This window comes from Hyaena hyaena, unplaced genomic scaffold (genome assembly GCF_003009895.1).
Source record: "Hyaena hyaena isolate Hyena2069 unplaced genomic scaffold, ASM300989v1 scaffold_168, whole genome shotgun sequence".
In the NCBI taxonomy this organism is placed as follows: domain Eukaryota; kingdom Metazoa; phylum Chordata; class Mammalia; order Carnivora; family Hyaenidae; genus Hyaena; species Hyaena hyaena.
In genome coordinates this window covers 2,682,482-2,703,844 of record NW_024080800.1, presented here as the reverse complement: position 1 = coordinate 2,703,844, position 21,363 = coordinate 2,682,482, and the positions used below count along the sequence as shown (strand labels likewise).

Here is a 21,363-nt window from a genome sequence, read left to right as displayed (position 1 = left end):
AGTGGACACATTTCATGACCGAGAAATAAACTTGTATGTATGTCAAACTGCTGCGATCTGGGGATTATTTGTTATTACAGCGGAATTTAACTGATCCTGACTAATACATCCCGTCCAATCAAGGTCTGGGTGAGGGAAGCATCAAGGCCTTTATCCCTGTTGGGTTTTCAGCAACCTGAGTCTCAGAGCCAAAGTTCTCACCCTTCTGCTCAGCCCCCTTAGACGGGAAGATTTCCAGGTTACTTCATCTCTTTCCCATTATGATGAGGACCCTTGCATTCTCTTTGTAAGTTATATAGTCTATTTGATTCAACCTAAATTCAAAATGAAGTCACAGAAATAAAACATGAAAGCATTTGCTGAGCTACTCAAAAACATAGTCTAGATACTCTACACATGTCACATGAACCCATGCATGTCCAAAAGCAATCCACTAATGCATCTCCCTTTCCCCAAGAACAAAATGCCAGCGTCTGCCCCATATCAGCTCTGGCACTGGTAGGCTAACTTCAGAGGCCCTCGATCGTAGGCCCGGTTCTGCCACTTAGTAGTGGATGACCTTGGACAAATTACCTCTCTGAGTCCCAGTTCCCTTATCTGTAAAATGGTGATAATAATAATCAAAGCTGTGTCATAGAAAGAAAAGGAAAGGAACATTTGCATTTGGCATATTAGCCATTCTGCAGACAGGACCATAGTGTATGTGGAAGTGCTTTGAAAAGGGAACGCTCTATGCAAACATTAGCTGATAATATTTTTAACCAATACATGACCAAAGAAGAAGCACATCCCAAATCAAACAAACTTCCCAAAGCCTTCATTCTTTAAAACCAAGCCCAGGTGTGGATGGACGTGGCTGTATATTTACATTTCTGCAAAAGGTTCCTCAGTACAGAGCTGCTGCTTCAACTAGGGCAAATTGCTTATTAGCTAAACAGAAGGAGCAGGGTCAAGCATCTCAGAGGAGGTTTGTCGCATGCGATCATTTGCAGGTTCGGCAAACGACCAGCGAGCAGCGTTGATTCCACGAAGTGACTTCCAGAAGAACCACGCGGGCACATCCAACTCAACTTCCTGTGTTCTTCGCCCACCCGTGCTGAATCGACCGCAGTTCCTCAGTGGAGCTGGAAGCTCTCCTTATTTCCCAGCCCCACCCCCATCCCCAAAGGGTAACGCCCCCTGCCAACCCCGCAGTGCTTGCCGTCCACTGAGCTTGTTTCCTTCGCGACGGGATTTCCCTTTCTAACCCTTGGGGCAGCTGCAGCAGCCAGGTCCTGACCTCACCGGAGCAGTGGCCTAAAGAGGCTCAGCCTTCGGTCGCTGGGGTGGGGCCCGCCACGCTGCTTAATGAAAAGGAGTCTCTCTCGGTCTACCTCCTCTAAGCGCCTCGGGCCTGATCCTGGCCGCCGCCTGGGCGCTGAACTTGCTTCTCAACCGCATCCACTAGTCCAGTGCTTCTCAAACTTGACCGCGCATCACCCCAAGGGCTTGTTACAACAGAGCGCCCGCCCCACCTCCAGAGTTTCTGCTAGAGTAAGTTTGGGGTGGGGCACCAGAGCTTGCATTTCTAACAAGTTCCCAGGTGTTGGTGATACTGCATCTGGGGAGCACAGTTGGCCAAACACTGCCTCTAGCTTAATGCTGCTGCCACAGAGAGAGGCCCGCTGGGCACCTCCGCCACCGTCCCGGCTGCTCTCCAGCTCTGAGTGCTGTGTGAGGAAGGAACAACCCCGCAGCACAGGGGGCTGCAGACCCGACAAAGCAGGCTGGAGAAAACAAAACAAAACAACCCTGGAAGCCTGTGGGTCTTCGGTGTCGCCGGGATATGTCATTGATCAGGTTCTACTGACCTCGTTTCTTCATTCAGCACATATTGATTGAGTGCTAGGTCTAGGGTTACAAAGGTGAAAAGACAAGGTCCCAGCCCTCCAGGAGCTCAGCTCATAGTAACTGGGAGGGAAATGTGCAAACAATTACAACGCTGATAAGATAACGGTTGTAAAGGGGGGGGGCATCAAACTTCTGTGGGGAGGGTAGGCTGGGGCTCTGAAATCCGAGGAGCTGGAAAAAGTGTCATGGAAGAAATGGCATTTATGCTGAGGCTTACAGGATGGGTGGGAATTTGACAGGTATAAGGAGCAGCTGGAAGCCGCGGTGAAGTGGGAAGGGGTTTCCCCAGGCGTAGGGAATGAGCAAACGAGGACTGCCCAAGTGCAGGGGTCCAGAGGGAGAAGCAGCTGGGAAAACGATGGGCAGGTGTTGGGCTGGGCCTAGTTTCCGTCCCACCTCTCTAGGTTCTCCTTCTTAGTCTCTTTTGCTGGACCCCTGTCCGCTGCTGTTCCTCACGAGCTGGTGTTCCGGGGACGCTGTCCTGGCTGCCTTTTCCTCCCACTCCTCCTGCCCACTACAGATGAGCTCCTCCACGCCTGAAGCCCCGCTTATAATCTGCTCAGCAATGGGGTCCACGTGTGTGTTTCCAGCCCCGGCCTCACCCTCTCAGCTCCACACGGATGGCTCCAGGTATTTTTCCTCCCATACTCTGAATGGCACCAGCATCGGCCCAGTTAACTAGCGAGAGGACTTTGTGAAACAGCTCTCTCAGAGAGCTGGTGAAGAGTTACTTGGCACAGTAAATTGCTCAGAATACAGGAAGATGCCAGGCTCAAATTCTGAGTCTACCATTTTTTTTTTTTTAGTTTATTTATTTATTGTAAGGGGTGGGGGATGGGAACAGAGCGAGGGGAGAGAATCCCAAGCAGGCTCCGTGCAGTCAGCGCAGAGCCTGACTCAGGGCTTGACCTGGGGGACTGACTGTGAGACGAGATCAAGAGTAGGATGCCCAACCGACCTAGCCACCCAGGCCTCCCCTGAATCTACCATTTACTAGCTGAGTGACCTTGGGCAAGTTACTTAATCTCCGTTTCTTTATCTGTAAAATGAGTTTAATGAGAGTACCTAGTTCACAAGGTTGTTCTATGGACGAAACAATAGCTGTTGTCATTTATTATGCCCTATGAAGAAACAAAAAAGAAGTAACTGATCTCAAGTAGCAATGTCCAGAAAGCCCTAGGCCAAGCACTTTACTTGGATTGTCTCAGAAATGGTGAGTACCTTGTCCATGGTCACTCTGCTAGCAAACGGCACAGCCAGGTCTGGAATCCAGAATTCTCTGTCCCTAAGCCACCTTCTTCAACGCCATTGTCACACGGTCTATCTGGATATTGTATAACAAATGGGAAAATGCTTATGTTATACTTATATGCTTATATACTTAAATGCTTATATGCTTATGTTAACGTTAGTGAAAAGAGGGCAGAAAATTGTATAACCAGTGTGCGTACAACCCTGCCGTCCAAAAACCAAAAAAGGAAACTAATCTACAAATAGAAAAAGCTAGAAAGAAATACAGAAAATGGTTTAACGTGGCTGTATTTGGGTGATGTTTGTCTTCTAATTCTCTGTATCTTCTACATTTTCTTTAATATATATATAATTTTATTAACACAAAATTATTTAAAATATTAAATATTCATTACAGTAACAATTTCAAGTCCACAACCTGTTCCACGTTTGACTGAAAATTACTGACTGAAAATTACACTAAGTATCTCTTCTCAGTTCTAGACTTAACTTCCCTGAACAGAAGAAACTCTTTAGTCCTCTGTAACGCCGGGGTAGGAAGTAGGTATTGCAGCCATGTTCCTCACCCACCCACAACTGACAATCTGGCCACTGGAGCAGGCTGTCAAAATAAGGCCTGCGAGGAGGGAAGTTCCAGGCAGAACCTGGCTTCTCCTACCGCCTAGGGCTTTCTGGACAGCGCTACTTGAGATCAGTTACTTTTTTTGTTTCTTCTAAATAGCCGGCCGAATGCTCTTTTTCCAGTTCTGGCTGAGTTGTTAGTTCCAGCCGGGCAGGGATGCCTGCCAGGTACCTGGCTCCCTGAGCACCGCCCAAACTGGTCAGGCCAGTCCCCCATGGTTGTTTCTGCCAGGACTTGCCTGCGCACGAGTGTGTGAGCGTGCGTGTGTGTGTGTGTGTGTGTGTGTGTGTGTGTGTGTTAGAGACCCACCCTTCTCCCCAGCAACCCAGGTAGGTGGAAGGCAGCTGCGGGCACCAGCCTGGCAGTCAGAGCAGATAGGTGGAGCTGAATTAATCTAACCTGGAATTTCAACTTGGCCTGCACAACAGGTGAGGGGAAAAAAAAAAAAGCAGCAGCAGAGTGTACGGGCAGTTTGGCAACTTGGAAATATTCTTGTGCCTTGCCCCTTGTCCTCTGCCTGGAAAATAGCCTAGGGTGACTTCTCAAAGTGTCTGCACCGGGTAATGGGGCTTGGTTACGCCACGGCCCCCTGCATAGGCTCTCCGAGCCCCTCCTGAACGCTGTCCTCCTCCGTTACCCTCCGCGACGCGCCCGTTCCCCCTCCTCTGGGAGGCAGGGCGGGGGTATCGGATTAGTCTTTGTTTTCGACGCGAAAGAGCCGAGCGCGGCGCGGGGGAGGCTCGCGATGGCAGGGCCCTGGGGTCCTCCTGAGTACGGCGCTCGGCCGTGACCCCTGCGAAGGTGCCCCGCAGCCGGCCCGCAGCCTCTGCCCCCGGGTACCCCTTCCTTGCCGGCCAGGCTGACTCGGTACGCAAACGCGCGATGTCCCCCATTGTCCTGCCTCGGAATGAGCGAGCGGCAGCAAAGAGACGGGGCTCAGTCAGGCCTGCAGCTCAGGGTCCCCGGGGGCTCCGGGGCCGTCCCAGACCTCTTGGGCCCGCAGGGAGCGGCAGGAAGTGGGGACACCGGGGCCAGCTCGGCCGAGGGCCTAGGCTAGGAGGTCCGCGTTCCCCACCCCGCGCGGCCCGCCTCGCCCGCCCGGGCTGCAGAAGCGCGGGAGGGCGGGGGCCACTAGCCCGAAGGGGGCGGCCGGGTCCTGGGAGGGCCGACGCGGGGGTGGGGAGGTACTGCAGGTGCAAAGGCGCGGCGGCCAAGTCGGGCCCGACCGCCTCCCGCTCGCGGGCTGCCCTCTCCGTCCCCTCCCCCTCCGCGGGAACTCCCCCCTCGCGCAGCCCCCGGCCCGGTGGAGGGGGCGCGGGGCCGGCGGGGCTCGGCGGGGCCGCACGTGCGCGCCCTCCCGGGCGGGGGAGTCCCCGGGCGAGCACGTGCCGCGGCGCGCGGGGGGCGGGGAGTCCCGCGGACGCCTTCATTGCTGCTGCTGCTGCCGCCGCGGCCGCCGCTGCCTCTTCCTTCCTCCTGCGCCGTCCCCTCCTCGGCCCGGGAGGGGGGCTCCGCGCGCCCAGCTCGGCCCGGCCAGGCGCTCCGTGAGGCGGGCGCCCCAGGCGGCGGCGGCGGCCGCGACGGTGGTGGCGGCGGCAGCGCGGGCCGGGAAACTTTGCCCCTTTGTGCGCTCCGCCCCGGAGGCGGCGGGCAGGTCGGTGCAGTCGGTGCCTTTCCGGCTCCGGGGTGGGGGAGGGGCGGCGGAGAGGCGTGGGGGGCCCGGCCGAGGGGGGGGGGAGGGGACGGCCAGGGGGCCGGCCGGGGGGGCCGCTACTTTGTTGCGGGGGACGGGGCGGGGGTGCTACGGGTCACAGTGTAGCGGAGCCGGGCGGGGGCGGCGGGGCGGGGCGGGGGCTGCGGAGCCGCCGGAGCCGAGCGGCCGAGGCCCCAGAACAAAGGAGCCCGAGCGGCGGCGCGCGCGCGGCCCGGCCCGAGCTGGAGCGCGCCCCCCTCCCCGCGCCCCCTCGGCGGAGCGGGCCGCCCTCCCCAGTCTGGCCGGCGGGCGGGGGACGCGGCGGGGCGGCCGGCGCGGGCTACCCCGGGCGCGCCCCCGTCCAGGCCGCTTCCGTGCCAGGGGCGCTCGGGCAGCCCCGCGGAGTGAAGCTCTCAGCAAACTTTATTTTGAAAGCTCTGCTCCCTTGGGGAGGCCCCAACGACCTCCAGTGAGGGGTGTGTGTGGGAATTTTGGTGAAACTCTCCCAAGCCCGTGGGGGTGGGGCAGAGGACAACTTTATTAGACATCTCACCTTGACCACCCCTTTAAATCCGTCGAGCAAGGTTCCCTCAGCACCCCATCCGGCGCTAGGCCTCCTCCCTCAGGCAGGGAGAGGGTGCTGGTGCGCCCTGCCAGAGAGGTTCTGGGCAGGACTTCATTTGAACAAGCCCTTTCTCTTCCCCCATTTTCTCTTCTTCCAGAAGCAGGAAGGGGTAACATGTGAAAGTTGTCCCTGAGCCTCGAGTGATGCGCTTCCCCTTTCTGTCTCTCTTTTAGGCAGCGCTGCCTTCTTCATCATCCTGACCCCCGGAGGACAGTTACGAGGAGGAGAAACTCCTTGCCCTGCCCAGCCCCCACCACACACCCACCTGCTCACCTCATGCCTGGGTCCAGGGTGGGTGAGGGTGAAGAACCCACCCAGCCAAGATGATCCCTTCTTTGGGGACCGCTGCTGGTGTCCTGCCCCAGATCCTGGGCCCCAGCAGATGGGAGAGTGGCCCCCAGCTGAGCCCTATCAGACTGCTGCAGAGGAGGTGAAGAGGGGTTGAGAAGAGGCGCCCATCCTGGAGACTGGAGCTACTTGCCTTCACCCTTGTACACTCTTGACTGTTTTAGGAAAGAAGGACCTGGTGGTGGCCTTTGCAGGCAGGCAGGAAGCTGGACCGTGGCTTTACTCCGGCACCTATGCCCTTGCCTCTGGCAGCGTCATGAGCCAGTTTCAGGTGCCCCTGGCAGTCCAGCCGGACCTGCCAGGCCTTTATGACTTCCCTCAGGGCCAGGTGATGGTAGGGGGTTTCCAGGGGCCTGGGCTCCCAATGTCCGGGAGTGAACCCCAACTCCGAGGGGGTGGAGATGGGCGAAAGAAACGAAAACGGTGTGGTACTTGTGAGCCGTGCCGGCGGCTGGAAAACTGCGGGGCTTGCACCAGCTGCACCAACCGCCGCACGCACCAGATCTGCAAGCTGCGCAAGTGTGAGGTGCTGAAGAAAAAAGTGGGGCTTCTCAAGGAGGTAAGCTAGCCCTTCCTGCCTACCCTGTCCTTTCCATGAGGGTGCTGTCCTCACAGGGTCTTATTGAAGATGTTAAGCCCAGTCTACCATTCTAATCCTTTTGGTCTTTCACTGCGGCCGTGGGTGGGAGCTGGCTTGTTGAGGGGCTGACAGTTTGTAAGACGGTAACCCGGTAGCAGGGGTCTTCAGCTAGCACTCTCCTCTCTGATGTTTGCATTTGATGCAGGACGTATCCAGCCTTATTTGTAGAAGTTGTTTGTTTATTTTTGTGTTTGTTTTTTGTCCTGCTTGAAACCTCAGATGCATTTCAAGATCACACCAAGGCTTGGGTGGTATGGGGAGTGATGGTGTCAGGTAAGGGGTGGATTTGGAAAGCAAGATTTGGAGGGACAGGGTGCTTTTGTGCTGCCCTGATGGAATGGGATGTTCTGTTTTTCCTAAATCTTATTTTGAGTACCACCTTTTTTCTCAGAAAGACAGCAGGAGAGCCTACTGGAACTGGACATTTAATGACAACCCGTGATTTGGGTTCCTTTACTGGACCGAGTACTTCTTGGGGGTCCAAGACTTTTCTTTATCTCTGTGTTCTCAGGACCCGGCTCAGTTCCTTGATGTGTAGTCAGCACTCAGATACTAATTGAACGAATGAATGATGTGCTTTTGAGACACTGTCAAGCTCAGGGAAGAGTATTCCCTTCATTTGGAATGGGGGATGGAGGAAGGAAAGGAGTGGGCATGAGATGAAAGGGGGAAGTGGAGAGGTAGTGACCCTGCACTGGCCATCGTTCCCTTCTATTCTGGTGGCTGGCTGCCAGCACGAGGTTGGTGGCAGCTTCGATAGCGCGGAGTTGGCAGAAGTACGGCCGAGCGAAGTTGAGCGGCTCGGGAGAGCCGTGTAGCGGCTTGAGGTCGCTCCAGGCAGCGGAACTGGCGCTGGACAGAGCCGGAGGCCTGCGCTGCCTGTGGGGCTCCTCCGCTCTGCCACTGATTTGTCCATGGGCTCACACAACTCAGGCCCCTTCTCTGGGCTTGTCTCCTCCCTGGGGAAATGGAGGGCTTGTGCTTGATGGCCTTTGAAGCCCTTTCCAGCTGGGCTGGGAGCCGCTGCGCTTCTGAGGGCCAGGGCACCTGTGGCTTCGATGGATGGGCGGGTGGCTGGCGCTCGGGATTTCCCTGACCGCTGAGCGCCCAGCTGTGCCGTGAGCTTGGTGGGGCTGTGGTCCCGTGGCTGGGAAGAGAGCTCCAAGTGTTGGGGGCAGGGAAGTGGGTGTTGCTGGGATGTTTTTTGCCCCTTTTCACCTTTTCTTGTCCACTCTCTGTGGAAGCTGGATATTGCGGCTCAGGACCACAGACTCTGCTCTGGTTTCCCCGGTCTCTGGTTAAAGCAGACATCTGGATCACATGTGCAGCTCCCCTCACCCACCCCCTAGCCTGGGAGACCGTGTCCAGCCCCTGTATGTTGCTGGTGTTGCGACTAGTTGGCATCCTGCTGGCCCAGTGCCCTGTGGGTCACTTCTGAAAGGGAGCAGGAGAAGAGCAGAGGTAGACTTCACTCCTGGGCACGAGATCTGGCGTTTGGGAGTAAGGAAGAGTTGTTCGGTCCACTTTTAAAGCTTGGTTCCTTTGCTTGCTTCCTTGAGGCGTCCACCCCATCTTGCCACCCTTTTTGTTTCACTCCACTCCTCTGGTGATCAAACCCAAGGAGCAGAGGGGGCTGAGCCTTCTGAGCTGGGTATTCATGGAACCAGTGGCTGTGGTGAACTGTGTTTAAGCTTTTCTTATGGCACCAATGTGCATATCTGAGTGAAAGGGGCAGGGAGTGAGGCCAGAGTCCTGTCATTCTTGTGCATAAGCTGCTGGACTTGGGCTGCTTGGTGATTGTGGTTAAGGTACAGGGCTCTGGGTTGTCTGAGGCTTAGAGACAGCCCTGCTGAGAGATCTGTACCCACATAGAGCTCGCCAGGGACGGCTACCCCTTTGGGCCCCCAGGGTCTGTGGCCGGTGGCCCATGGTGTCCTAAGACAGAAGGACTACATACTGTATGGACCAGTGTTGGCCCACAACAGAGTTGTTCCAGGTTCTAGAGAAACCATGGAAAGGGGACAATGGAGTGAGCTTTTCCTTAAAACCATTTTTGACTTGTTTTAAGGACAGGTCCTTTCTATTTGTCGCTCAAAATGCAGTATCTTTGACAAAATGGAGGTGTTGATAGAAAAATAAATCTATTTTTTAAAAAAATTTATTTGGTAAAATACAAAATGGTAACTAGCGTCTACATCCACAACTTTTTTTATTGGTCTGTGAAAGCCGAAAGCACGGACACCACTGTCCAGGCTACACCGCATTTAACGAACGCATCTCTGGCGGCGTAGTCACGGAGCCGAGGAATGCCCCAGAGGCTCTGCCTGATTGAGCCCGAGAGAACCACCCCAGGGGGACTGCTGGGACCTTAACCACTGGATCTGAGCAGCCGTGTCACAGAGTGTCCCAAGATTGGGGAGGTTGGGAAAGGGAGGACATGTTACTGCATCAGAGTGTCTTTTGTTTGTTTTGGCTCAGGTAGAGGACTTTAGAGTTCGGCCCTGATTCTTCAGGTAGGACAAGACACAGCATCCAGGAGTCTCTTGGGAACCAGTCCATCTCCTTGCATCCCTGCTTCCTAGCATTTCCTCTTCTAGGCACCTTTTCCTTCCATCCTGTCTCTACCTCCCCCTGCTTCTTTGAGCTGTCTGCTGACAGCTGCTTTGTATCATTCTGTAAGGGGGAACGTTATCTTGGGTTTCTCTGCTCCTCACTCTTTTTTGCAGTGTATGTGTGGAGGGGGAGGTGCTGTGGAGCCCCTTCACTCAGAAAAGAAGCTCAGCGTTTTAAGATTAGAGACAGCTCCCAGGGACGGGCCCTCCCACCAGAACCAGGTGACTGCTTCTCTGGGACCCAAAGTGAGGTAAACACCTTCAAGTGGTTCATTCCTGTACTGTGGTCTTCCTTTCTAGTGGCAGGAAGAATTTAGATCCTAGGCTGATGTCCAAGGCTGTTTGACGTCACAGTCTTTTCACCTGAGTGATAGCTTGTAGCACAAGGAAGAGGTCTAATTAGAAAGGTAGGCTGTGGTAGGTGAGGAGACAAGGTAGGCCTCAGACCCCAAAGTAAGCCCCTTGCTGCTTACCGTCTTGAGCATTGGTTTCTCATTTGTCAGATGGGGTAACTTTTCTCCGCAGCGCTGTTGTCAGGATTAATGGAGATTAAAACGTGCATAGCGTCTGGCACATAGTAGGTAATCAAAGGCAGTGACAACACATTCCTAGAACATCTAGAGAAGGCTGGGAATGTGCCTCAACTCTGAGGAGGTGGAGATGGGTGAAAGAAATGGAAACAGTGCGGTATCTTTATGTGTAAATGATTGTGTATTTGTCTCTAAGTTGTAATTGTATATAAAGTTGTATATAAAGAAATAATAATACAATAAAAAATTGTATATAAGTTGTATATAAAGATATAATACAAGTCAGGTGTTTATCTCAATACCTCTCCTGGCTTGCTCATAAAAGAGCCATGGGGCCAGGCAGAAGCAGGGAAGAGTTTGCCAGCTTCTCTGGTGTGGAAGGAGCCTAGACACCCAGGAGCAAGGGGCTGCTGTGGTCTTGGACCTTCTTGGGCCTGACTGAGAAATTGCTCATGGGTGAGGGAAGTAAACACCTGATAGGAAGGGTATGAGAATAACTGTGGAAAAAGCAAACAAACCCTGCTTAGAAAAACATATGTGGAAGGTTGGAAGCATGACTGAAAAGATTCTGGGTGATAAATGGAGAGAAATGGGAATATATATACTGTGAAAACCCCGTCTAGCCCTCAGCTGAATGGGTTTAGTGGGTGAAACAGCTCTCTGTGCCGTGTTGAGACCAGGTACTTCAAAACTGTGGATCTCTCAACAATACCAGAATATCTACAAACTCTTGCCTCGCCTGTCGGTAGTTGTGTGTTCCTGAAGACAGAGGCTGGGGAGGGGCGCTTTCAGCCTGGCACCAGTCCCCACCAGCGAAAGGGAGGATTGATTGGTAAGACAGAAGTGAAATGCTTTAGAGAAGGGAACCCCGTCTCCCACGTTTGTGAAGCCAGAGTGAAGACTGGACAAGGAGTGGCATCTACCATAGACTTCAGAAATCGTCTTTCAAATGCAAGCAATGTTAAACCCAAGGCCCACACACTAAAAGGGAAGTTAGCTGGAAGGATAGGATTGCTCTTTAAAAACGAAATGCTGACAGAACAGTCCTGAATGGTGCCCCAAGGAGGAAGGTGATGGGGCTTGGGGAGAACTGAGCCATCTGTGTGGCTACATGAGCTGCTTTTTGGTGAACGCAGATGGTGGAAGACCACGCTCCTTATGTGGAAGGGGGGGGTGGTGGTGTGTGTCACTGAAGGATTGAGGAGTGGCCTGACCCCTTAAGAGGAGTGTCAGGAAGTCCAGTGGCCTGAATGTGCTGAGGCTGGTGGAAAATACTCAAGACAATAAGCGTCTTTTATATATTCCCGGCAAGAAAGAGAAGGAAGTGTAGGCTTACAACTTCGGGTACATAGCTGGTGACAGAGAGCAGCCACTGGGCCCCTGTCATGTTGGGAGGAGTGAGCTGGGGCAAGAGCGCAGCGTGTGTGGTCAGGAAAGGAGGGCCAGCCAGCTGAGCCATTCGCTGCCTACCGAACACCTTCACGTATACTCGCAGATTGCCAATTTTTATGCCATTATGATGGTTGAAAAAGGGCTAAACGACCAGAAACAGGCAAAAAGTCCAATTTTTTTCAAAGAGATCTTGGAAATGATAAATGCATAAGCTTGACATTAATTTTGGACGTCTCTGGAGCAGATTGTTAGAAAGATAGTTTGTGGGATTAGAAAGCAAGTGGTGAGCCTTGGGAGGCGGGGGTGTCCCTGTGGTTCTCTATAAAGCAGCCCAGCCAAATTAATGAATCTGGATTTCTGCAAATAAATGATGGTATCTCCAGCTTCTTGGACAGATCAGAGGGTCCGTTTTTTATTTAAAGTCATCCTGAAGAGAGGGCACTGGGGTAACTGCCCCCTTTCAATCTTTTTATCAGCCACGTGGATCAGGGTTTCCACATGGAGATCCCCTGGGTCCCACTCCCAGGGATTCTGATTTAATTGGTCTGTGGTGAACCCAGTTGGGCTGGGACTCCCCAGATGTATCTAATGTTTAGTTAGAGTGGAAGTTCTCTGATGCAGATGAGAGACTGAGGCGATGGGCACCGTCCTGGGCTCTTCTACTCAGAGTGCTTGCCTGAAGCTTAGAGTATCTGAACAGCCATACATCCTCCTTGCTGATCAGTGGACCAGCAGCACAGGCATTGCCTGAGAGCTTGTTAGAAATGCAGAATCTTGGGCCCTATCTAGGACCTACTGAATCGGAATCTGTACTTTTTTTCTTAATTTTAAATGTTTTTTTTACTTATTTCTGAGAGACACAGCATGAGCTGGGGAGGGTCAGAGAGTGAGGGAGACACAGAATCCGAAACAGCCTCCAGGCTCTGAGCTAGCTGTCAGCACAGAGCCCGACGTGGGGCTCGAACCCACAAACCACAAGATCATGACTTGAGCCAAAGTTGGATGCCCAGCCGACTGAGCCACCCAGCCACCCCCAGAATCTGTACTTCTACCAGATTCCCAGGTGGCTTGTATGTCCATGAGAGTTTGAGGAGCTGATCTGCAGCACTTCTGTGATTGGGAGAAGGAGGTGGGGTTGGAGAAGGGGACAGAAGTCATTCTTGATGAACAGGTAGAGAACTCCAGTTGCCAACAAGAATAAGGAAGATGACCCAGTCCATTTCTTTACCTGCAGGCCAGGGAGACAGGAACCTCTTGAGATTTACTTCAGGTTTATTCTTGTTCTTCCAGTGCCTAGTATTTCGTAGTCTAGTGAGTTATCAAGAAAACCCTTTAAGAACTTGTGTGTGTGTGTGTGTTTGAAATAGTCAGGAAAGGCTCCCAGAAGATGTCTGCTGCTAAGCAGTCTGACTCAGAATCTTGGAGCCCATGAGAGAGTAGCAGTTGGTGGTGATTGTGAAGAGGAGATGTGTGTTTATAGAACCTTCGGTCTTCTGGGAGGGTCTGGAGACTTATGGAGAAGGTACGAGTACCATCTTCAGAAGACGTAGGCCGGGAGTAGTAGGTGTGTCAGATAGGTGGGCGCAGTAGCGCGCTGATGATGGTGGTGCAGGTAGTAAGTTGAATGGTAGAACAAGGGGCTGAGATTGGGGCAGTCTAGAGCAATGGGCCCCAACCAAACTTGATGAATTTAATCAGGGTAAATCTAGAGTATTGTGCTTGTTTAAAAAAAGAACACAAGTAAGGAACCCTGGTTTCCTAGCAAGTGAGAAGTGCTGAAACTCTACAAGGGATGTGGCTGGCCTATCTCAAGGTTTGTCAGAGTGGTCACATGCAGGATAATTGAAGGAAATGGCTCTGCAGCTTGAAAATGAGGAATGCTAAGGTAAGTCTTATGTGAAAGCGGGAGTCAATTTCTATGTGTAGAGGAGTGTGCAGAACTTTTCGAAGTGGGTGGAAGTTATAAGCAAGGAGATTGAATCTGTGTTAGAAAAAGAATTGTTTGGGGCGCCTTGCTGGCTCAGTAGATGGAACATATGACTCTTGATCTCGGGGTCATGAGTTCAAGCCCCACTTTGGACATAGAGCTTACTTGAAAAAAAAATACAAAAGAATCCTGTAATGTTTACAGCTATTCCAGAAATGGAGAGCCAGGCCTGAGAGAGGAGTGCATTTCCTGTACCTGCACGTGTCTGGGTAGAGGCTGGGTATTGACTGGCAGGGGCGTTATGAGGACTTCCTGTAGCAGGTGGCACTTCTATGTTCAATGTTTCTTGCTAAGACTGTAGAGTATAACATCAGGTCTATTTTTGTATTCCTTAGACAACTACGTTGCAGAAGAAACCTTTCTTTTAGGCTGTAAAAGGTTTTGGTCAAGGTCTACACAATCTTAGACCTAATTTCAGACCTAGGTTGGAAAAGAGTGTGAACTTTCTGAAAACTTCTGCCAGTTGACATGTGACTATGCAGGGGTGTGTTTTTTCAGGGGAGATGGTCAATGGTTTTGGGCAGATTCTCGGTAGTATTCGTGGCCTCCCCAAATTTAAGAAATATGCCCTCCCTGAGCTGTCCAATAGAGTAGTCATTAGCCATGTGTGGCTGTTTAAATTTTAATTAAAATAAAATAACATTTAATTCAGTACCTCAGTTGCACTAGCTACTTTTCAATTGCTCGGTAGCCACATGTGGCTAGTGAGTTTGGTATGGGACGGCACAAGATCTAGAATGTTTCCATTACTATGAGAAATTCTATTGAATGTAGTTTCCCTGTGATCTCTGAGCCCTCACTGAAACCTGTATCTGGGTTGGGGAAATAGTGGTTTCTGTTGGCTGCTGTCAGAATGGTATTTTGAATTGGGATCCCTGTCCCCACCCTAAGGTAAGTGGTGAAGGGTGTGGGAACGGATAGTGCTTTTCGTGGGTTCAAACACACCCTGAAGCTCATTGCTTCTCCTTGACGGCATGGGCCATGTTTTATTTACCTGCTATGGGGAAATGTGGGGTGGCTCACTACCCAAAAGCTGTCTCTGAAGCTCCCTAGGGAGAAGCAGTCTCCAGCACCCACAGTCTTGACCAGCGGCCTTGGTGGACCTTGTCCATGTTTACACCCAGCCCTGAACCCGTTGTCTGCTCTCCGTGTTGGGCTTCTCATTCTGGAAAAGGCAGTGTGGGGACCAGGAGAGTTGGAAGACCACACCAGGGGTCTTAGGAGTTGTCACTACTTCCATACCCTCCTCCCCATCACTTCTTTGCAGTTCCCTGGTGGATTGAAGGCAGGATGCTCAAGAAGGGAGGCATTAGAAAGGAGAGGCACCCCCCCATCTTCCTTGAGCCGACATGCTGCAGCCTGGCTGGCTGTTCCAGGGGGAGACATTCGGGCCTGCTGTGTGGGCCTCCACCTGGGTGTGGCTGTGCAGGGTGGAGGCTGCTGGCACACCTGGGGTGGACACACCCCTCTGTGGCCTTGTCTCCTGTCATTTGCATAAGAAATCTGATAACCTAAGTTTTTATTGGTCTTTGAGGGAGAGCGAAAAGAAAGCTGGCAGCTCAGCTCATTGTAGGGTTATTGGCTGGCCTTCCGGTGACCCCAGGTCTGGGGGTTGCCCGCTTGCTTCAGGTTGCACAAGATCTTCCTGCATTGCTGGCTCTGGTCCGTACAACTTCCAAGAGCAGTGTGTCCCACTTCCCCAGAGCCGTCAGGGAGTCCGTGGACAGAGTAGTGTACCTGCCACTGCTGGTAGGGCAGCAAATGGAAGGGAAATTGTAGTGGGTAGAGTCATTTGGGGGCCTTTGCCAGACTGCACGTGCCCCATAGGCCCCCACCCCTCATAATTACTGCCAGAGGAAGCCTCGGGAAGGGGTATGGAGATGCGGGGTCAAAAACAAATACTGAGGGACTGGACTAGAGGCTCTTTCACTTCTGAGCCATTCGTGTGGGAGGGACCCTGAGTGGCTTGCTCTTGACTCATTTTTTTTCCTTTTATTGATTGCTCTGCTCTTTAAGGGTAAGCATTCATGCCCCAGTAAGGAGTGGGGCATTGCGAAGAGCTGGTGCTAGGACAAGGACAGAGGCACCTTCCCAGAATGTTTCCTCGGTCCCTGGACTCACAGCATCCCCTGTGCAAGGGGGAGGGCAGTTCCCCTCTCTGGCACTGGCCACAGTTCTCAGTGGCAGGGGGATGGGCAGCACGTCCTCTGCTTTGACTCGTAGACCTGCGAGTTGCCTTCCCAGCCTCATTCAGAGAATTGCCTGGGACTGGCTGTGCACAAGGCACGCGCGCTTGGAGCCTCAGCTGCGGGTAAGGAGGAGGCAGCGCTTACTCCGTCCTTAATGAGCTCACAGTCTGGGGAGGGAGACAAGCATGAAAACAATTAATTACAGTACATGTCAGGGCTATAAGGGAGGGACGCCTCCAGGGCAGAGATGAGCCTTACTCACCTTTGGGCCCAGTGTGGGAGGGAAGGGACAGGTTCTGAGAGTTTCAGTGTAGCGATATGTAAAGGACAAGGGGGCTTGCAGGAGGAAGGGAGCATCGTCCCTGAGCCTGAGGTGTGTAGAGATGCTTCTTGAATGCTCATGGCTGGTGGCAGAGTATGGACGGTCACGGACAGACAGCAAGGGGCCACCTTAGGGTGTTCCCAGATCCTCCGGGTGGAAGGTAAGACGCTTGTGTTAATTCCTCTTGGAAGCCTTCCACGGGCACTCTCCACAGGTTTCTAAACCACTCAGCATTCCTGTCCCACCTCTCAACCACTTCTCAAAGTCCCGTGTTGTTTGCTTGGATCCCAGAACATTTGGTGGCCCAAGGCTGTTGAAATTGGGGTGGAGAAACCCTGATGAGGTTCGTGGACTGCAAGACTTTCTCACAAGCCTCTGGGAGGGCATGCAGGGTGTGGGCAGAGCCACAGCTGCTACCTGTTAGCTGGTGGGGGAGGGGTGGGGGGAGAGGCGGGGCAGGTGCATTCTGTTTGTTAGTACGGAAACCTGTGGGTGGAGTTGTTGGCTGGTTCTGATAGTATTCCCTCGGACATTGCAGGGTGCATGGCTTCAGTCTGTTTCCGCTGCATCTCCAGAAACACCTTTTCTCCTCCTCTCCTTCTCCTCTGCACACTCCATCTCCTCCTCCTCCTCTTCCTTGTGATTGCTGTTGACACAGACTTCCGCTGCCAAAGCTAATTGTGAGGCCTGATCAGTGAATGAAGGCAAAGGCAGTTCCCATGACAACCGCAAAGAGTTTCAAATATAGGGGATGATGTGTGTGATGGGCTGCAATTACTTGGGTGGAAATTGATGCGTGGACACCGGGGACTTCAAACATAGGCTCTGAAGGTGGAGGGGGTATTGGTTTTCTTTGACGGCAGGATCCTTTGTGTGATGGAGAGGGAAGGAAAGGAGGGTATGACTCCCCCACAGTTGATTACGGGTGCCTTCAGTGTGTGCAAAACCTCTCAGGGGCTTTGGGAAGTCACAACTCCAACCATTCTGGTTGAGGAGGCAGAACACCCTGAGGGATAAATAGCGATACCAAGTGTCAAATGAGAAACATTAGAAGTGCTATCGCTGGCAGAGGACTGGGGTAACCCTAGACGGCTTCCTGGAGGAAGTGGGTCTTGAAATGGACTTTAAAGTAAAGCTTTGTGGGGAATGACCTCATTCAGGACACAGCTATGCCAGAGAAGTCTGCCTGCCTCCTGCCAACTCTAGAAGAGGTAGGTTGGTATGAAAATCATAGAACTACCCAGAGCACCTCCAGCTGTATCACTGTAACTGAAGGGGTGACAAGAGCCCTGCTCAGTCATCCTCTCACTGTGTGACCTTAGGCAAGGTGCTTGGCCACCTTGTAAACTGATTTTTCTTATCTGTAGAATGGGCATGAATAATTCCTGTCTTACTGGTTTGTTTTGAGGATTAAGTAAGATATGATACATCGCGTTTCAAGTATGGGGCCCTACAGTGAGGTTGATGTTTGGTTGATATTCCTGCACAGGCTCCTGAATCTATGTCTGAATGTGTCCCCATTCCTTAGTCTCTGTGTATCAGTGTGGTTTCTGGCCTGTGTTCCCGAGGTTCTCAGTATTGGGTAATTGGTGTGTTCTGAGAGCGAGTGTGAATCCATTGCCTTCTCCAGGGGGGAGGGCTATGGCCCCATTCCTCTTGCTGGGAGTACTGTGGGACTGGGGTCATGACAGAAAGTGGAGAGGAACCCTTAGTCCCCAAGGGTCCCAAGTACCTCTGGGTCAGTCCCTAAGAAGACCAAAATGTAGAAAGAGAGGCCAACAGAGATGGGAGATGGTTGATTGTGGGGGTATGGAGAGTGTCTCTGCTGGGAGCATGCCCCTTTGTGACTCCTTGGAGCCCTGGCATTCATTGTGGGACAGAGATGGGGTGGGAGCAGGTGGACTGTTTCCGGGACCATGGGCTCTTCTAGGGTGTCTGCAGGCTGCTGGGGGTGGGCCAGGACATGTGGGTGGGGTAGGACTGAGTTAGCAGTGGGGTGGGGGTGGGGGTCAAGCATTCCAGGTAGCTCCTGCAGCCTGGTGAGGAAGGTATGTGCTGGCCAAGACTCAGCTGTAGTTTAGTTCTAGCAGGTCCTTCCCTCCCAGGAGTGCAGGTGTCCCTCTGATCCTTGGGGACCTCAAAGAGAAGGTCAACCAGGAGAGTGGCATCTACATTTCAGTGCCCAACCCCCTGTCTCTCCTCCCTCCTTGCCTAGAAACTCAGCTCAGCACATTCCAGCTATGTGCAGAGCCTAGTAAAGTGGGGAAGACAGGGCCCCCGCCCACGTGGGGAAGACCGCCGTGTAAATAAATAACTGCACTTGGTTGTGACTGGTGCTCGAGGAGAGGCTGTGCACTGCGCTGTGAGGCCCCAGGAGGAATGGGGGATGCTCACGGAAGCTAGATGAACTGGGAAAGCCTCAGAGGGAGGTAACAGTTGGACGAAGCCTTGCACCAGGCAGGGGAAGGAGAGGGGGAGGAGAACTGAGTCAAGGAGCAGCTTCAAGAAGTCTCTGAGGCATGAAAAAACATTACTATTCTCAGACCCATAGCTTGAAGGGAAGTGGTTAGGTTCAAATGACCCTATCCCTTTTTGCATTTCCCTGGGATTGGCGGGGGGGGGGGGGGGGGGGGGGGGGGGGGGGGGGGGGGGGGGGGGGGGGGGGGGGAGGAAGAGAACTGGAATGAGAAAGGCATGGATTGGAATTCTTGCTCCCTGCCCACCAGCTGTGTGTTGATGGGTGAGTAACTTAACATCTCTAAGTCCGCTTCCGCGTTAAAGACAAGGTGTGGAATAAGTCCAATGAGATGCTCCAACAGCGTTATTGGCACAGGGCCTGGGACGTAGCAGGGGCTTGATAAACTGTGGCAGCTGCAGCAGCAACAGTATTAATTGTTACTGTCCAAGCAGCACTAGTCACTCTTATCCAGCAGCAGGCTGTGCATGGTGTGGGTGGGCGGGCCTGGGGTTCTAGGGGCCAGAGTAAAGAAAGGACTTCACTTTGCCTGGCCAAGGTAAGAGCTGTGGGGTGCAGAAGCCATTTCCCTGTCTTGAGCCATGGCTCAGGACACTGCTCCTTGCCTTGCCTTGTTACCTGCCCTGGGGAGGAGCCCTCGAGGGCTGCCCTTTGTCCCCAGGGGTGAGGCCCCAGTGCAGTGCCTCTTGGAATCTCCTCACCAGAGGCCAGCTTTGCTGTCTCTCCCAAGGCAGCTCATTCCATTCTGAGTATCCCCTTGGGGCCCTATGGAGGACACAGCAGTTGGGCTGGGCATCTGTGGTGGAGCGGATAGCAGAACACACCACTGAAACAAAGGGTCTCACACATCCTAACTAGTCCTTCCAGTCATTTCTCCTCTGTGACCTCAGCTTCTTCGTCTGCCAGATTCTGGAGAAGTAGCACACAGTGAGCCCCATCAGAAATTAAGAGTGATGGTAGCTTGCTCCGTCATGTGGCAGGCACTGTGCTGCATTTCTTCACAGAATCCTCTTGGCTGTGCACAAGTTAGATGCTATTTGTAGTTCCATTTTACAGAAGAGCAGAGTGAGGCTAAGAGAGGTAAAGTAACCCCACCAAGGTGCTGCAGCTAGGTGGTGATGGACCCGGGAACTAAACCAGATGTGTGAGCACCAGAGTCTGCAGCAGTCCCCTTCCCAGGAGTTGGAAACTTTGAGGTGTTCATCTACAGGGAGGGGAGAGGGTGAAGCAGGGATACCCAGGAAATTAAATCCAGGAGGGGTTTGTAGGACTTTGCTCTCCCTATTCTGTTCTCCTGCTGCCCTTTTAACCTCCAGGGTGTTGTGGCCTTCAAAGGCTCAGAGTCTGGGAACTGGAGGCCAGAGTTTTTTGGGTCTGGGTCACCTCCCCTCCTCAGCCTTTTCCAGGGATGGGAAGTCCTGAGGTCTGGGGGGCCCTGGGGCCTGGAGGGCCACCTTCATCTATAGCCTTTCTGGGAGAGGAGGAAACCTCCTGGTGGTGGTGGGGGGGTGGGGAAGGCTGTCTGTATTGGGTGGGGTGTGCTCAGGCATGAGGGATGAGTGATCTAGGGTGAGGTGTGGGTGTTGGTGTGTGTGGGGAGGGCAAGGCTGACTCGGTGAGGCTTTGAGCCACAGGCAGTGTGGGTGGGCTTGAAGAAGAGTCTATTCTCTGAGGTGGGCGCTAGAGAGAGGGTGGAGCAGGACTGTTTAAGGGTTAAGAATCTGGTCTTTAGAGCCAGATGAACGTGGCTTGGAGTCCCAGCCCTGCTGTGTTCTAGCTGTTGTCACCTTGGGTAAGTTCCTTTACTTGCCCTGCCTTGTTTCCTCATCTGCACAAATGGAGTAAAGGTTCGTAGTGCCAAGGCTTGCTGCTGCTTGGGAGATTGCGGAGGCTGTCACTTCCTGCTCTCTCATCCTTGCACCTGGCACCGTCCTCGCTGCCGCTAGGATGAAGCAGTGTGCTGGTGTCCTGGGCTTAGAGAGTGGCTGGGGGGGGGGGGGGAGGGGGGGGCGCGTCTCACCAGTCGGCCCCAGCTCTACCCCAGGCACAGTCTGTCATCTCTAACCCTGGAGATGCAGAGGACACCCTGGGTATTACCTTCAGGGTCCCCTACTCGAGAGGAAGCGGGGCGCCCCGGGATCCCCGGCCTGCCTGGGAGCGGCGGCGGCAGGCCTGGGCGGCAGCCAGCGCAGCTCCGCGGCACCCTTGGCTGCGCCCCCGCCTCCCGGCTGGGCAGGTCCAGCCCCCGGCGGCCCTGCCCCCGCCCGGCGGGCCACGGGGATTGGCTGGCGAGCGCGCCGCCCCCTCCACACAAGCCTCGCCGGCGGCGGGGAGGGGAGCCAAGCCGGCAGCTGGCCGCCGCCTCCTCTGCAGTGCCTCCCTCCGTGTGCTCCGGCGGGGATAATGGGAGGCCCGCCGGCCGATGCACCAGAGGAGGCCGGCCGAGGTAGAGCGGGCAGGGCGGGGAGGGACGAGGCCAGACAGGACGCAGGAGAAGGGGCAGTGTCCTTCTGGATCTCGAGAGGGTGGAAAAAGGAGAAATGAAAACAAAAACACAGGAAGGCGAATGAGCCGAGCCCCCGAGAGTCTGGGCGGCAGCTGGAGGCAGGAAGATGGTCCCTGCTATCCTTTCTTTCCGAGGCCCCCTCCCTCCCATTCTCCTCCTTCCCCTGCAGTGGTGCCGGGGGTGTGCAACAGAAGGACTTTGCTTCTTTCCTGATGTCAGCCGGGCTCATCAGTCTCTCTGGCTTCTTTTGCAGGTGGAAATAAAGGCTGGTGAAGGAGCT

General features: G+C 53.6%; 1 protein-coding gene across 1 annotated transcript in view; it reads left to right on the top strand.

Annotated features, from left to right (window-relative positions):
* The first annotated feature begins 5,337 nt into the window (after nucleotides 1-5,337).
* LOC120237012 (methylcytosine dioxygenase TET3-like) overlaps nucleotides 5,338-21,363 on the top strand; it is a 19,746-nt gene continuing 3,720 nt past the window's right edge. Inside the window, exons 1-3 of the mRNA XM_039240139.1 lie at nucleotides 5,338-5,417; nucleotides 6,255-6,988; nucleotides 21,337-21,360. Of these exons, the coding sequence (XP_039096070.1) occupies nucleotides 6,686-6,988; nucleotides 21,337-21,360 (327 nt within the window). The 5' untranslated portion in view covers nucleotides 5,338-5,417; nucleotides 6,255-6,685. The remainder of the gene's footprint in view (nucleotides 5,418-6,254; nucleotides 6,989-21,336; nucleotides 21,361-21,363) is intronic.